This window comes from Cyprinodon tularosa, unplaced genomic scaffold, assembly GCF_016077235.1.
Source record: "Cyprinodon tularosa strain WSP-4 unplaced genomic scaffold, ASM1607723v1 ctg214, whole genome shotgun sequence".
Taxonomy (NCBI): Eukaryota; Metazoa; Chordata; class Actinopteri; order Cyprinodontiformes; family Cyprinodontidae; genus Cyprinodon; species Cyprinodon tularosa.
In genome coordinates, this window is record NW_024038796.1 from 2,021,326 (window position 1) to 2,039,450 (window position 18,125).

The 18,125-nt window shown below is 42.0% G+C and overlaps 1 protein-coding gene across 2 annotated transcripts in view; it reads right to left on the bottom strand.

Moving 5' to 3' along the window:
• Window positions 1-8,643: 8,643 nt before the first annotated feature.
• LOC119783964 (phosphatidylinositol transfer protein beta isoform-like) overlaps window positions 8,644-18,125 on the bottom strand; it is a 32,605-nt gene continuing 23,123 nt past the window's right edge. Inside the window, exons 10-12 of one of the 2 annotated variants that reach the window (XM_038285746.1) lie at window positions 14,273-14,395; window positions 12,749-12,846; window positions 8,644-10,939 (exon numbers count right to left, since the gene is read on the bottom strand). In XM_038285746.1, coding sequence (XP_038141674.1) covers window positions 12,799-12,846; window positions 14,273-14,395 — 171 coding nt within the window. In that variant the 3' untranslated portion in view covers window positions 8,644-10,939; window positions 12,749-12,798. The remainder of the gene's footprint in view (window positions 10,940-12,748; window positions 12,847-14,272; window positions 14,396-18,125) is intronic. The other variant, XM_038285745.1, reaches the window with a different exon arrangement.

Genomic DNA, 18,125 nt, shown 5'->3' on the forward strand with positions numbered 1-18,125 from the left:
ATTTGTCTCAATATTTCACTCAATAGGACAAGGTAGCAGAAGTGGGCGCTATCTTTTAGCCTTAATTCAGGGCATTAGGCTTTTCCTCAGTGAGACATTTATTACTCTGGGGGTTTGAACGAAGAGACAGTTCCCTCCCATGTTGGTGGGGATACAGCATCCTTTGCGGCTCAGGCAACGGAGCAGAGGCTCACTGTGTCCTCTATAGGCCTGTCAGTCAGTGGAGCCATCAGGGCTGCCTGGGTCATGGCAGGTTAAGCAGCATCTGTCATCAGAGAAGCACCATTGTATTTGAGGGAGGGGGATGCGACAGATCCCTGCACCATATACACATAACAACAGGAAAGACTGAGGAGAATCTCACAAGCTAAATTTGACCCATGCCTGGAGGATGAGGAAACTTTAGTGACATCACTGCCTGCCTAGGAGAGACAGAAATAAATGTGTCCAAGAAAACCTGCAGCCTCCTAGGGAGGGACACACACAAAAGCATAGCTTCAGAGTTGTCCTCACAACTTTGTTCAGAAACTTTTATTGCAGAAACCACTATTTTTACATAGAAGTTGTTGCAGGCCTGCATGCACATATTTTTTGCCACTCTTTGTCGATTTTCTACCATTGGAGCAGCAAGTTGGTCGCTAACATTCACAAAATGAATTTTAGCTCTCAACACTTTTGGTAAAATGCCCAGATCTCCCGCTGCGTCGAGTCTTGAGCTTCATCTCATCTCCTCATCTGTTGTCGAATCTATTTAAACGACGGGGACTCACTCCTGACATGTCCCTTCATCTCGTCTCCGAGAGAGACACATGGCTGGATGGATGCAAGCCTACCGCAGACTGCTGCGAGCTGCCACTTAACAGGAGGTGTGTGGGCGAGTCTGCCCATCTCCCCATTTAGAAACAGCATTATTTGTGTGCGCTCAGTGGCAGAAATGACTGGTTTCCTCGCCGAAAGCCAGTGTGACCATTTCTCCAAAAACAATAAAAAAAAAAGGCAGCTATCTCAGCCAGCAGACTTGCAGCTTTTCCTGCTCTTTAGCACAGATTCCGCTGCTATTGTGTGACTCTTCTGACCTGTGAGTCGCTTGGACTCCTGTCCATGCTGGAATCAGATAACTGCACTGATCCTTTGCTTAAGCTGTATTTGACCCTCTTAAATCTGTTCAAGATTATAAAAACAAAAAAGAAAAATTTCTGATTGTGTGTATTAATCAAAAGATTGATATTTAAGATACCTTTTAGATTCAGTCTAAAAAACAACTTGAGATTGGCTGTTTTCTATGGATCTGAGGAAAATTAAACGCCAAATGAAAAGAGTCAAGATTTCAAGAAAAATCCTGCACAGTTCTGAAACATAAGCATGAAAAAAGCCACCACTTTTGTCTGATTATATCACCTGAAGACCTTAATTATTTTCAATTAATGGTACAATAAATGTAAAATGCCAGAAATTGACTAGGTAGGTTACAGTAAAAAAAAAAAACAATCAATAAAACCATAAAAATGTATATATATATAAAAAAAGAAGATTGCTTATACAGGGGTTGACATTAAGGATTTTTACCACTTGCCCTTTGGGCAAGTGGCTTTCACATTTAATTTGCCCAGAAACAATTTTTACTTGCCCAGTATAATGTTTGATATATATAGTTCCTAATATTCATTTTTGTATATATATCAATGAAACATGTTTGTTTTTTAAATGTTTTTTTGTAATTCAGTAGGTTTACAGGTTCCTGGTGTGTATATGCATGCGTCAGATAATGAACTCAAGCCTACATTACCGTGTTAACATGCTTTTGAATCCTTCCTACACATTCTTTTCAAACTAAACTTTGCTTTAAACTGTTGTGTGCTTGGGAAAAATATAAATTGTAATGTTAAAAATCAAAAAAAAACTTGACAGGTTAAAAACTTACACTACTACTCACCAATTTAACAAGTTTAGCTCTATAACATTTAAATGCACCACTCCAATGTCTAAGAGAAAAAATTGAATGAACATTTTTTAATGTACAGAAGACTGCCATATGATAGAAATATTTACACTGTGCGCATACAATTATTATTTTACTAATCCCTGACTGATCATTTTTAATCTAGCCGTGTATTATAATATAGATTAAATTCATCATCCAGCTGCTGCAGAATTCTCTCCCCAAGAGCAAAATCACGCCATCTAGCGGAAAATCACGCAAGAATGTGTACAAAGCAACAAAAATTGTGCCGGCAACGCTTGTGGGTCGTTTTCAGCGAATATTGGTGATTTTAAAGTAATTTTGAGTGATAAATAATTTTTTTTTGCGATCATTGTCAATTTGTACTCTCCCGACAATAAAAACTACTTGCCCCGGGAGATCGGGCAATGGTTAACATCGAGTCCTGGCTTATAGATAGTAGACACATTGTATACAGGTTCATGATATACAGGTGCTGGTCATAAAATTAGAATATCATGAAAAAGTAGATTGATTTCAGTAATTCCATTTAAAAAGTGAAACTTGTATATTATATTCATACATTACATACAAACTCATATATTTCAGATGTTTATTTTGTTTAATTTTGATGATTACAAATGACAACAAATGAAAATCTCAAATTCATCATATCAGAAAATTAGAATATTGTGAAAAGGTTCAAAATTGATGGCCCCTGGTGCCACACTCTAATCAGCTAATTAACTCAAACCACCTGCAAAAGCCTTTAAATGGTCTTTCAGTCTAGTTCTATAGGCTACACAATCATGGGGAAGACTGCTGACTTGACAGTTGTCCAAAAGACGACCATCGACACCTTGCACAAGGAGGGCAAGACACAAAAGGTCATCGCTAAAGAGGCTGGCTGTTCACAGAGCTCAGTGTCCAAGCACATTAATAGAGAGGCGAAGGGAAGGAAAAGATGTGGTCGAAAAAAGTGTACAAGCAAGAGAGATAACCGCACCCTGGAGAGGATTGTGAAACAAAACCCATTCAAAAATGTGGGGGAGATTCACAAAGAGTGGACTGCAGCTGGAGTGAGTGCTTCAAGAACCACCACACACAGACGTATGAAAGACATGGGTTTCTGCTGTCGCATTCCTTGTGTCAAGCCACTCTTGAACCACAGACAGCGTCAGAAGCGTCTTGCCTGGGCTAAAGAGAAACAGGACTGGACTGCTGGTGAGTGGTCCAAAGTCATGTTCTCTGATGAAAGTAAATTTTGCATTTCCTTTGGAAATCAAGGTCCCAGAGTCTGGAGGAAAAGAAGAGAGGCACTTCATCCACGTTGCTTGAAGTCCAGTGTAAAGTTTCCACAGTCAGTGATGGTTTGGGGTGCCATGTCATCTGCTGGTGTTGGTCCATTGTGTTTTCTGAGGTCCAGGGTCAACGCAGCCACATACCAGGAAGTTTTAGAGCACTTCATGCTTCCTGCAGCTGACCAACTTTTTGGAGATGCAGATTTCATTTTCCAACAGGACTTGGCACCTGCACACAGTGCCAAAGCTACCAGTACCTGGTTGAAGGACCATGGTATCCCTGTTCTTAATTGGCCAGCAAACTCTCCTGACCTTAACCCCATAGAAAATCTATGGGGTATTGTGAAGAAGAAGATGCAATACACCAGACCCAACAATTCAGAAGAGCTAAAAGCCACTATTAGAGCAACCTGGGCTATCATAACACCTGAGCAGTGCCACAGACTGATCGACTCCATGCCACGCCGCATTGCTGCAGTAATACAGGCCAAAGGAGGCCCAACTAAATACTGAGTGCTGTACATGCTCATACTTTTCATGTTCATACTTTTCAGTTGGCCAACATTTCTATAAATCCTTTGTTTTTATTGGTCTTCAGTAATATTCTAATTTTCTGATATGATGAATTTGAGATTTTCATTTGTTGTCATTTGTAATCATCAAAATTAAACAAAATAAACATCTGAAATATATGAGTTTGTATGTAATGTATGAATATAATATACAAGTTTCACTTTTTAAATGGAATTACTGAAATCAATCTACTTTTTCATGATATTCTAATTTTATGACCAGCACCTGTATATACTACTGGACCTTAGAGGCAGCGTTATAGTGAAGACCACACCAACCGAGGCTGAGACCAAGATCTTATATGGTCTTGGCCTCATCTCGGTACTCCTTGGTCTCGGTTGGTGTGTTCTTAACAATGAAAAATGAAATTAATGCATAAATGTCTGCTAACTATATTCCCATGTACTATGAATGCATATCAGATTCTAGGGCTTCTCTGCGTGAATTACTTCATCCATCCACCGTTGCTCTGCTGAACTTTCAGCAGCCCAATTTGCCGCAATACTGGCCTTGAGCCGTCTGCTTCAGGAATGGCTTGCCTCAAGGAATGTGACAATTGGATCCATGTCCAGGATACATCTGCGTCTGGTGACTCAAAAAGTACGTATGACTCAAGCTTCATGCTTCTGAGTCGCCCCCACTGCTGTAATACTATTCATTCTACACTACTCTCAAAACAGAGGTTAACCCCGTTTCTTCCTAGGCTTTTCCTTTCACCCAACTTTCCAGCGAAATATGCTTAAGAACACAATTTTGAACATCCTGCCTTTGTGTATTTGCAATTGTGAAACAAGTCAAGTCAGCTTTCTTTCCTTTGATTCTTCAAACCACATTTCTAAATTAAAACCCTTTCATTGGCTTGTGTAATATTCAGATTCATATACAACTTGTCAAGCAGACATGAAATATCACTGAAACACACTTAAGAGGGTGAGAAAAGCATGTATGAAAGTGTAAAAGGTTGGGATCCAAAAAGTATTTAACCCTGTAATGCCAAATGTATCATATTTGATACATACGGTTTCTGAAATGTTTTGCGTCTGACACATTTTGCATAATTTGTTAAAAACTTTGCTCAAAATCCTATTGTACACAATCAGATATACCTGATAACTGAGGGCAGAAGAGTACACAAAAAATAATTTTGACTTATTGCATAGTAATAAATTATTAATATCAAAAATGTATTTATTTATTTTTACATATTTTGTTAAAAGGCCAAATAAGGACTTCAAACCAAAAAAAAGTAATTTTCTGTTTTGTTTTATTCTTGGATCGGGCTTTAAAGGGTTAAGATGGTTTATTGAAAAGAAGCCCGTTAATCAGGAGCAAAAAGGGTTAATGAATTGAGGAAGCCATGATTGCTATGTATTTTTAAATAAAAGCTTCTTTGTTTAAAAGTCAAGAATGAAAAGAACGAAAAAAATAAAATAAAAAATGAAACCGCAGTACCGTACCATACAGTATCATAGCAGTACAGTAGCAGAACGTAAAAAAAAAAAAAAAAAAAAAAGCTAAAACTATAAAGTGCATCTGAAACGTATTTACAGTGGCGCACTTTATCCAGTAATTTTACAACTGTATTCCCAGTGGTATTAGATTACTTGGTTTCCTTAAAATTTTACATACAACCATCGATATAAAATTGTGGAAAAGTTAAAAAATAGCAAACTAATTTATGCATTCACAGCCTTTGCGATTAGACCAAAACATTTCAGATTGTGTGTATTGTATTAATCAAAAGATTGAGATTTAAGATGCCTTTTAGATTCAGTCTAAAAAACAACTTGAGATTGGTTTTTTTTATGGATCTGGGGAAAATTAAAAGCCAAATGAAAAGAGTCAAGATTTCAAGAAAAATCCTGTAGTTCTGAAACATAAGCATGAAAAAAACACCACTTTTGTCTGTATATATTACCTGAAGACCTTAATTATTTTTAATTAAGAATTTAATGGGAAAATTCGGTCTCGGTTGGTGTGTTGTTAACAATGAAAAATGAAATTAATGCATAAATGTCTGCTAACTATATTCCCATGTACTATAAATGCATATCACATTCTAGGGCTTCTCTGCGTGAATGACTTCATCCATCCACCGTTGCTCTGCTGAACTTTCAGCAGCCCAATTTGCCGCAATACTGGCCTTGAGCCGTCTGCTTCAGGAATGGCTTGCCTCAAGGAATGTGACAATTGGATCCATGTCCAGGATACATCTGCGTCTGGTGACTCAAAAAGTACGTATGACTCAAGCTTCATGCTTCTGAGTCGCCCCCACTGCTGTAATGCTATTCATTCTACACTACTCTCAAAACAGAGGTTAACCCCGTTTCTTCCTAGGCTTTTCCTTTCACTCAACTTTCCAGCGAAATATGCTTAAGAACACAATTTTGAACATCCTGCCTTTGTGTATTTGCAATTGTGAAACAAGTCAAGTCAGCTTTCTTTCCTTTGATTCTTCAAACCAGATATCTAAATTAAAACGCTTTCATTGGCTTGTGTAATATTCAGATTCATATACAACTTATCAAGCAGACATGAAATATCACTGAATCACACTTAAGAGGGTGAGAAAAGCATGTATGAAAGTGTAAAAGGTTGGGATCCAAATAGTATTTAAAGCTACAGTGTGTAATAATTACAGGGATATACAGTCAGAAATGTAATATATTATACATAACTATGTTATTTATCATCATCTACGAGCTCAGCCTCTTAACCTTAATATTTGCGTTGCCTTAGAATTCGTTATTTATAATTACATAGGAGCGGGTCTCGCAGCCATGGAGGCAGACATCTTTGCGCTACGGCAGCGCAGAGCCAACAAACTAGTGATTGCGAGATCGCCAAAATTTCACAACGATGTAGAAAAAATAACGGGTATATTTATTATCTTAAGTCTACATGAAATCTATACCCTACACAGAGTAATGAAATACTATCTGTAAAATTATCTATGTAAACAAACCTCATCACTTGAGAAGGTAGGTGATGTGGACGTTGTGGAAGACATTTTGTCCAGTAACGCTCGCCGTACTGTTGGGGGGGAGAAGCGGTGGGGGGGAGATGTTCATGTTGCTGCAGTCTGCAGTCTGACCGCTAGATGTCGCTAAAAGTTACACACTGTAGCTTTAAGATGGTTTATTGAAAAGAAGCCCTTTAATCAGGAGCAAAAAGGGTTAATGATCTGAGGAAGCCATGATTGCAATGTAATTTCTAAATAAAAGCTTATTTCTTTAAAAGTTAAGAATGAAACAGCAGTACCGTACCATAGCATACCGTACAGCATCATAGCAGTACAGCACATAAAATAAAATAAGCTAAAAATACAAAAAGTGCATCTGAAACGTATTTACAGTGGCGCACTTTATCCAGTAATTTTACAACTGTATTCAAAATGGTATTAGACCCTGTTTCCTTAAAATTTTACATACAACCATTGATATAAAATTGTGGAAAAGTTAAAAAATAGCAAACTAATTTATGCATTCACAGCCTTTGCGATTAGACCAAAGTGAACTGGAGGTGCATACTGTTTCCACCAATTATCCCTGGTATGTTCCTACACGTCAAATAGTTATGTAGGTAAGCAGGCTTGTACGGTTCAGTGGGGAGACAAAAAGCCCTCCTTAATAAAAGGCACATGGCAGCCTGTCTGGAGTGTTCCAAAAAGGCACCATAAGAACTTTGACCCCGAGAAACAAAAAAAACCCTGGTCTGATGAGGCAAAGATCGAGTTCATGGTGTGGATTCCTGGGTTCGGGTTTGGAGGAAACCAGGAACCGTTCATCACCAGGCAAATATCTGGTAGGTGTGGATACTAGGGCTGTCAAAAGTATCGATACTCAAAAAAGTATCGTTACTGAAACGTTGTATCCTGATACAATACTCATTTTAAAAACTATTGATACACTTTCAGAACACTGTGTGATTGAATAATTCTGTGTATTTTTCAGTTTCAGACTTTTTTTGTAACAGGTGCAGCTGCTGATAATTTTTTTTTTTTAAACTGGTTTGGCCAGTGTCATTATGTCTGCAAAACATAGCCAAGGAAGGAACACTTAATTTTAATTTTTTTATCAAGCTTGCTTAATGTTGTGCACAGCATACAAAATCAAAATATTATTTTATTTATTTCTTGTATTTTTTTAGTAATGAAAATATTTGTTGAATTTTAGAGTCATGTTTTTATTCTTGTGGTATCGAAAAGGGTATAGAGTATCGAATATTTTACTTAGTATCGGTATCGAGTTGAAAAGTTTACCGTAGTATCGTGACAACCCTAGTGGATATATTACAAGCGTTGTGACTTCATACTTCATTTGTGCGCCCAGACAACTTTAGGACCTTACAGGTGTCTGCTTAAGCCAGGCATCCCCAAAGGTGGTCCTCGAGGGCCAACGTCCTGCAGGTTTTAGCGGTTTCCTTGCTCCAGCACAGCTGATTTTAATTGAAAGCTGATTAAAAGGCTTTTGTTCAGCTGCGCTCAAGCAGGGAAATCTCAAAAACCTGCAGGACAGCGGCCCTTGAGGACCAACTTTGGGGATTCCTGATTTAAGCAATGTTTAAGATATGATCACAATGCACCACTGCTCAATATGAAGGCCTCATGACAAAGGCTGTGAAGACCGTCTTAATGCATTGTACTTTAAAATGCAAGTTGATTAGGTACATGTCATAAGCTTCAGATCATATTAATTTGTATAAGAGATAATCTAAAGATAAAAACAAAACAGTAAAACGGCTTACAGGTACATGGGTAATTACTAAATTGACAAAGAGGCCAAGAAGCAGAAACCCTCTGAGGAAAAGGACAACTCTGTATAAAAACAGTATAATTTAGTGACAATTTATTGATAACTGGAAATACAATATGCATATGTCATACAAGAGATTTCTAGAAAAAAATAAAGGCACAATAGTTCATATAGTCACCATCATAACCCCTGATTTTCACTATCTGATCAAAACCATTAAAAAGCCTTAAGGTGTTGTGTGTTTCATACATAAGATACAGTTCCTTCAAAATATTCTTCAGTCATCTTGACAGTCCTTAAAGTTCTGGAAAACATACATCTCCCGCTAACTCTTCCAAACCCATTCTGATATATTCGGTAACAATAGGTTTATAATGCACAGTGCCACCAAATATCCACTGCAGTTTTTTGCTCTCTAAAAGAAAAAGCTATGCATGTTGAGATTGTCGTAACTCTGACCTATCAGCATCATATTACAAGAGTTAATTATTTTCTCATTTAATTTGGAGGCGGGAGCAACAGTCGGTTAAAGCTCTGACCCATATCATTCACCTGAGAATATATCATTTATTAGCTTTCGATTTCCTATGATGATTGGAAAACATGTAAACATGACAAATCTGCAACTTGACTCTTTGGACAGAAAATGTTAACTTTACAGTCAGACGATTGGAATAAAAAAAATAGGTCATTTCCATTCTCCTTGGTAAAAATAGAGATTTCTGTAAAGAAACTATGATTAAACACAACAACTAGAACGTAAAACTCAGCAGGGATCAAATGAGTAAAAGTTCATGTCATTCATGTAACAACAACCACACTAGGCTTATTCCATGAGGTTTCAAAGTCTAAAGAGAAAATGTGATTATGAAATCTAATATGGTGAATCAGCTCAACATGACGTGGAAATCTGCAGCATCTTGGTGCAGCAAAGAACACAGGCTGCATTTCTTGTACATGTTAAAGCAACCCCATTTACTTAGCTGTACGGCATGCAAAACCTGCAGCTCCTCCAAAAACCAGATTAATCAGAAATACTGTCACTCATAAAGCACTATCTGCTAAGATTTCTGTCCCAGGAAGCAGCAGCAGCAAATGGTAAGGCTAATGGTAATCCTTAGGAATCAGGAAAGCTGCCAGTTAGAAAACAAGAGGTAGCTAGCACTAGCTGGCAGAGCTGAGAGGTGTTAAATATAAAAGATTGGTGTTGGTGTTGACTGGGTACAAATAAACCAACTGTGAACCTGTAAACATGGCTGCTTTGAAACTGGAGAGTGAAAAGTGGGGGGGGGGAAAACTCTCCTCAGGAAACCAGATGAGCAAAGCTGGCCTTTGGACGTGAGCCGGTTCAACGCAGCGAAGTTTGGCTGGAGGGGTGCAGCACCATCTGTAGCTGTTTTTCAGTGCACTTTTTCCTCTAGGGACATCTGTTAAAGGGGATGAACGCTGTACTGTGTGTTATGTACAAATGTCTTTAGAATAGAGAGCATGGAGGGGGGGGTGTTAACATCTTTTAGGTGAACGAGCTTGTGTGGATCTGCCCAGCTTGAGCTTGTAACAGATCAGTCAGTGCAAAGGTATCCACACCTGTGCCTGTTCACACACCTTCAAGAGTGAATTCACATGTTCATCCTCAGGTTCTGATGCATGCGTCACTGGTGTGCGCGTTTCCCCACCAGGTCTGAACAGTAGAGAGAGAGAACACCTGTACGGGCATGATTGTCAGTGATAATAAGATGCAGTGCTTTGGTTAAGGTGGGGCAGGAGTTGGGTGAGCGGGGGTTGTTATGGGCATGGGCGCAGAGGGCGTTAGTAATCACTTAATGGAGGCTGAGGCAGGTAGAAACAGAAGTTTGACAAATTGAAAACACAGTTTACAGTTAGGATAGCAAAGGGTAAAACCCGACATCAGCTTGAAAGGAATGTGAAAAATGTATATAAATTACAGTCGGACATTTTTGGTCCTTCTGGCGTGGGACTAGGATTGGTTATTTCCTTCTGTAATAATTCAGACGGCACATACCCTCACACACTTTTTCCAAGTCTTATTTACATGAATGGCCAAGATGATCAAAAATAAGCACTCTTATCAGCAAGGATCGTGTGTGTAAGTGACATAAAAAAAAAGAACACCAAACAAAACTAATTCTTCAGTGGACAGAATGTCTATAATTGAGGTCAAGTCAGGGACCTTGAGTATCAATCGCAGGCAGCTGTGCTCCTTCCTCCGCAGCCCAAATCAGTTAAGGTAAAAAGTGGCAAACAAAGGAGCATTTTTAGCAGACACCATCACGCACTGCGGCCATTTTTAATCCTGTTCCTTTTCATTCGTCTGCAGCACTGGTTCCCCGTACTTCACCCTTTTTGCGAAGCTGTATGAAAAAAAAAAAAAAAAAAAAAGTCATTAGAATCTACATTAAACAAGTGAGACAGTGGATGCTATGGAAAGCTCAACGAGTAGATAAAAGCTGCTTTTCACGCTTAGAACAGTCCTGTTTCTAAGCTTCTGAAAGGAATCAAAACAAAACAACAAATAGTTAAATCAATAAAAAGGCATCAAAACCAGGAATCAATATGCAGTTTGATGCTCTGATAATTAAACATGATGATAAGCATCAAATAAAGGTCAGGGACAATTTGCTTTGATGGACTAATGTAAATAACCTTTTGAAAGCTTCACTAAGAGGTTTTTATTCATTATATTCCTGAGGTTTTACTTTATAAAAACCCAAACAAATTGCTTTCTGCAAGCTGAAACTTGGCCTTCCTTAAAAGTCTGCTTTAACAATACTTATCTCTCCTGCTGTTTTTCTTCAAGGTAGATAAAAGCATCCCTTTCAAATGCTCCCACCCTGAGGCTGATGGCTTTGGAAAGTCAATTAGCGTTTGAATCTGATAGCCCAAGAGCTCAAATGAAACGGTTAAAACCAACATTGGCTCTAAACAGGGGAAAAGACGGAGCTGATGAAATAGGAGGATTTAGCCTCCCGCTTCGCCATCTTTTTCCTCCCCGCTTCCTCTGACGCTCTCTTCTCTTTCTCAATCACGGGCCGGACTTCGGCTCAACAGCAGAATTCCATTTGTATGTTAATGAGGAGAAAAGGAGTCGACGTGAAGCACCCTGTCCACACCTCATCCCTGTCATGCATCCCTACTCTTCACCAACTGCACCGCACTGGTGGAACCGTTGCACATCATTCAGTACAGTTCATGTGTGACCCTGCTAACCCCGCAGCTTGGAGGCTCAGGACTGGACTGCCGGCCTCACCACAGCCCTCTTTGATGGCACCCGCCTGTTTACTTGCTCCAGTGGAAAATGGGAAACACATGGCGAACTGGCCGAGATCTTCTGAAGGGGGGAAAGGCAAAGCACAAATTGCAGTATGTTGGTAGTACGCTAGGAATGTTTAAGACTGGCCCACTCTGGCCAGTCTAATCCAGATTCCTTCTTGGCGCTCCTTGTAAGGACAAAATCTCCCAAACTTACATTTGGAGAAGCTTCTGTTATTTAAAAACGCTTTGGGTTATTTTGACGAAAACACTCTCTTGTGAAAAGTTTTCTTGTTTGGAGGCCATGGTCAGTTGGTTCTAAGGACGTTCCTCTGTTGGCGTTAGAAAATGGCAGCCAAATACTGAGAAAACATGACATCATATTTTCACTATGTCTTAAAAAGGAAAACCTTATAACACACCATCCACACTGTGTCTGTTTCTGAACAAGTCAAACATGGAAATGTGGAGTAAAACCCCAGAGCCACACCCGAAAAACAGAGTGAGTAGGAAACCCAAACAGAGATGAGAAAGAGTGAATTTTTTTTTTTCCACACAGGGGTTGGGTTTCCTGCACCAAGCCACAAACAGACACTCTTCACTATTCTGCAACTTGCAGGAAAAAAACAACGCAACTTTCATAGTATTCAACATGGAATACCGTGGAAGGCATTAATTTAGCATTAAAAAAAAGTTCATTTTATTTCGTATGTGGGTTTTATGTGATGACAGAAAAAAAATGATCAGCATAAAATCATATGGAAGTAAAAAAAAAAAAAAAGGATCTAAAAGCACAGTGCAGTGCTGAGGACAGTCGGCTACTTCATGTCAGAGGTTTGCATTACATAAACAGTTTTTACACCGCAGTTTGCCTAAGCCAGCCCAGTGGAAAAAAACATTAAGAGACTTGCCTGCACCAGCAACAGCTTGCAAAGCAACACATAGACCTAAACCTGGCCTGCTACCCCTCTGCAGCCAGTGTACCTCGTACTGAACCCTTGTTTCGAATCTGGACAAAAATAAAACAAATGACAAGTAAAGTAGGTCCTTATAAGACGCATGAATTGGAGTACAGTGCAAATTTCCATAGCACTGCATTTCTTCTATATATAGTTGTTACAGCCTTGTTCCAATTCGTTTTTACTTGTTCTATTTACTTAAAGTTATACACACGACATTTGGGAAACATTCTCTTTGAGATTATATATTGATTAAAAATATAAAACTATGAATTAATATCTAACTATTCACAGCCTTTTCCATTAAGCCCAAACAGAGCTGGAGGAGCATACCGTTTCCATGGATCATCTTTCAGCGCATTCTACAGCTTCCTGTTTGTAGGTAGGCCTGAATGCTAGGGTGCCGAAATTAAAGCAGTTCCTTAATAAAAGGCACATGGCAGCCTGTCTGGAATTTGCCGAAAAGCACCTTAAGAAGTCGGATCATGAAAAACAACATTCTCTGGTCTGATGGGAAAAAGATTGAACAACCAGGTCTGAATTCTTTACTGCCTAAAAAGCATCTATAGAGTCAAGCATGGTGGTGGCAGCAGGATCATCATATGGGGAGGCTTTTCAATGGCAATAATTGGCTGAACAATTAAATCAAGTCCAAAGATTTTAATATTACATATAATCAGCCTCTTAAGAGTTTGTTCATATATTTGGACTGAAGAGTTTTGAATTAATTACAGCAGCGATGCAAAGGTTGAATCTGACCATTAATATTTGTAATAGTATTGGGTTTAACGGAACTCTTAAGACCAATTTATGTTTCTGGCGCATAGCCTTTGCAACTGTCAAATCTCTCTGTGTGCGATCAAACCCCCCGCACAGAGGTTCTGCAACCGTCGTCGAGCTCCTCAAAAACATGCTGACTACGTGTTGGACGGTGGCAAACCCACGCATACAAAAAGCAGCTGTGATTGGCCCTTGGTATGCCTTTCCGGCCGTCTGTGTGGTCGTCTTTCTTGATTCGGTGCCGGGGCGCGCCATTTTTAAAAACCAATGGAAAACTACGACGAAAGGTTAATCGAGGAGTTTCGGAAGTACAATCCGTGGAAGTTCTCGAATAGACTCCCTCTTGAGCTTTGGCGGGAAAATGCTGTGCGTCCCTAGAAATTCCAGGCCGACAAAGCAGAAGCATAGCAACAAAACTGGTTCGCGACCAGACGCAAGCGACATCTGATGTATGCAGTTGCGCAAGTCTAACCTGCCCTTTAAAATTTTAAATGTATAAAAAGGTTTCATGCACAATTACTAGGAAATAAACCCTGTTGAGTCTCCCTATCTTTAAGAAATGAGGTATACTTGAGCTATTCTCCTGTTTTAACGTGATGGAATAAAGGAAAATTTAAAACCAACCTAAAACCGGTTTCATAAGTAGGCCATACAAATGCCAATTACTTCAGTGATTGGAGTTTGTTGCACACATACCTCTTCGAGCTCCCTCTGAGTCTCTGCCTCCATTCGCCGGATGTCATCCATATTCAGCTCCACCCACTTATCAATCCAACAGAAGAGCTGGCGATGGAAGTTGGTGAAGATCCGTTTCTCTTGCTGAAGGAGCAACATGAGTAACGACCAGTGATCATTCACGTACAGTAATGAATCAAATATTCACATTAAAATTGAAAGGCATCCCTCCATGTTTTTACCAACATGAATCACATTTGATAAGACTTCCCTTTAATCAAGGAAGGAGGAAATAGAAAGTCAAACACTATTTCAAACGCATTTTCACTGCACCCAACAGGAGAAAGCAGCTGAACCTTTAAAGAGTACGACCCTAAATAGACCCCGTTTTGTAACCAGGGTTCCTCCAGCATAAGGCACGTTAAATTCAAGACTTTTTAATGCCACTTGAAATAAAAATTTAAGACCAAATTCACAAGAAAAACCCGCTTGCGACAACTTAGCCCAAAGGTTTATTTTAACATAAACCACTGCACTAATGTTTAAAATTTTGAAAAACTTTCCACACAGGAAGAAAGCTAAAAACACACAAATGACAGATATATATTAACGATTATTTAACGGAATTCACAAACTTTGTTTTAGCAGGGAACAAAACAAATCAGTTCTATTTCATCCCTACTGACCGCCAGAGGGCGGTGCTGAAAGCACTGAATGTTCCCTTCGGGCATGCGCAGTTCGAGTAATTATACCAACAGAGTCACACCTGTGACACCGGATGACCACTCAGAAGCTATATAGCCTGGTGTCATCCTTTGCTCTGCTCCTTTTTTCTTCTCGCAAGCGGTTCGCTAACTTCCCCGTTGTCTGAAGCCCCTGTATCTTGACCGGAGTTGCGGTTATTCTCCGCCCTCCCAGGGCTGCAACGGGTCGATTCTGAGGATTACGGAAGGTAAGTGAGTTGTTTGCTGGTGATGGTAGCGTCCGCGCCCCCTCTCCCGGCTCACGACTTTAGCTTTTTACCTACAGCTTCGTGCTGTTTTGTTTCGAACTGGTGACAGCAGCGTTTTCGCCCCTACTCCCAGTGTGAATAACTTCACTGCCGAAGTTATATACGGCTAACGTAGTTAGCTTCTTTAGTTTGTTGGTGTTATACCTGGTGACGGCAGCGGTTTTCGCCCCCTCTCCCAGTATATTCCCTACTTTTGCATCCTTTTTTTCACCGGTCTGCGCTGCTATAATTACTGACGGCCGCGGTTTTCGCCCCCTCTCCCAACCAAGTGTGGTCTACTTCGTTTGCCGAAGTTGGAGACGGCTAACGTTGTTAGCCTTTTTTGGTTTGTTTGCAGCCTTCTTCATCGGTCTGCTTAGTTATGAATGGTGACGGCAGCGTTTTCGCCCCCTCTCCCAAAATCAACCTTTTTTGCAGCCTTTTCGTTGGTCTGCTCTCTTAATTGGTGACGGCAGCGTTGTTCGCTCCTACTCCCAACTTAAGTTTCCATACAGCTAACGTTGTTAGCTTTTTTGGTTTATTGGTTTTATACCTGGTGACGGTAGCGGTTCTCGCCCCCTCTCCCAGTATCGGCTGCCTTGTGCTCGCAGCCTCTTTCGTTTCTCTGCTGTAATTGGTGACGGCTGCGTTTGCGCCCCCTCTCCCGATTTTCGATAACTTTCTGTTCTTTAAGCCTTGTCGGCCTTCGACATGGATGGCTCTCACAGCTGCATGGATTGTGGGGCTGCCCTGCAGGCAGAGGATGGCCACGACCTGTGCCCTACCTGCCTTGGACATGAGCACCTTTTGGAGGCGCTGTCTGAGAACCCCTGTATGAACTGCAGCTTTATGCCCCATGCAGTGAGGGTGGCCCGGTTGGCCCAGTTGTGCCCCCAGGAGGGCTCGGACCTTCCGCCCTCTGGGCAGGTGGTTCCCCCCAAGCGTTCTAAGCGCCGTGGTGGGACCACAGCATCTGTGCCCCTCCACCGGAGGAAGCGGGCCAAACCTGACCAGGGCCTGTCCACAAGGGTGGAGCAGTTGTCAGCAGAGCTGGCAGAGATGAAGTCCTTGTTGCAGACACGGCAATCTGATCCCTCGCTCCCAGTGGTTGGGCTCTCTTCCCCACCAATGCCCGAGCTGGTTGTAGAGGATGACGTTATCTCTCTGGCTGCTTCCGCTTCTCATTTTAGAGATGAGGAGGAGGCAGGGTCCTCTCAAGCCTCTGAGGCTGGTTCATTTTCATCTCAGAGTGCGGTTGGAGAGGCCGGTGACGGTTCCATGCAGGAGGTCATGTCTATGGCCCTGAAGCAGCTGCAGCTGGAACTCCCACAAGGAGAGGCATCCAGCTCCGGCAGTGCCTTTTTCAGACGTGGAAGGGCTCCTACTCCTTTTTCTGTACCTCCATCAGAGGAGTACTTGAAGGAGTTACACGCCTGTTGGCGGGAACCGAGAGCGCTGTCGCGTCTCATCGGATGGTCGTGTATTAGCTGCCATGCATGAGTCGGTGAAGGCCGGCCTGGACCGTATGCCAGCAATTGAACCAGCTGTTGCTTCACTGATTGTGTCACCAGATGAAGCCCTGCGTCCTGATGTCCGGTGCCCGCGGACTCAATGTCGGGTTACAGATGACCTCCTCTGTAAGGCGTACAATGCAGGAGCGCGTGCTGGCCGCCTTGGCAATTCTCTGGCGCACCTCATGTTTGCCCTGTCTGCATCTGTTCAGGACACTGGTGGTGCAAGTGCGGCGGTTGGTTATAGTGACGCAGCGCTGCAGGCCTTCGCGCTGATGACCAGAGAGCTTGGACGGGTCATGTCTTTCCTTGTCCAAGCTCGTAGACAGGTCTGGTTGGCACAATCTCCTCTGACTGAAGCATGCCGTAGGACCCTCAGGGGTGTCCCGGTTGTACCAGGGGAGCTGTTTGGATCAGCTGCCTTGGAGGCGCTGGAACGGACTGCTCAGGCACGTCAGACTAGCCAGCAGCTTTCCGGCCTTCGCAGGAGCATACCTGCTTTTCCCCAGCATTCGGGCCGCCCTGCCACTACCCCCAGCGTTCAGCCACGACCTCAGACTGGTGGCAGACACGTTGGTTCCTATCCCCATGATGTGCGGCAGAGACCGAGGAGGGACTTTCGTGAGCCAGTCTGCCGCCCTGTTAGACAGACCCGGGCCTCAAATCCTGGACGCCCTCCCCCCAGAGCCCCCAGGGGCCGTAGGGATAGAAGATGATGCCACCGGGCCAGCCGTCGGACATTTTTCCCATCAGCAGCTGAATTTCTGGGCTGCTCATGCCGTAGATCCATGGGTGGTTGCCACCTTAACCAATGGCTACAGGCTCCAGTTCCGACGGCGGCTCCCCCTCTCACACCGGGTCAAGATGACTGTCATCACAGACCCGGTGAAATCTCAGGCACTAGAACAGGAGCTTTCCGCCCTCCTGGGCAAGGGGGCAATCGAGTCTGTAGATCCTCTGCGGCAACCCAGAGGCTACTACTCCACATACTTCCTTGTGGCCAAGAAGACCGCCGGTTTTCGCCCATTTTAGATCTAAGGGGACTGAATCGGTACCTGAAGGTCCTTCCCTTCCACATGCTCACCATAACAGAGGTCCTTCAGACCATTGTGGCGGGAGATTGGTTTACATCAGTAGATCTGACAGATGCCTACTTTCACGTGCCTATTGCGGCAGAACATCGCCGTTTTCTCAGGTTTGCCTATCGGGGGCGCCATTGGCAATTCCTGGTGCTCCCATTCGGGCTCTCCCTTTCCCCGAGGGTGTTTACTCGATGCGTGAAAGCAGCCCTCTCTCCTCTACAGGCCTCCGGAGTCAGGATTCTGCCATACCTGGACGATTGGCTTCTTTGTGCTCCCTCTCAGGTAGCTGC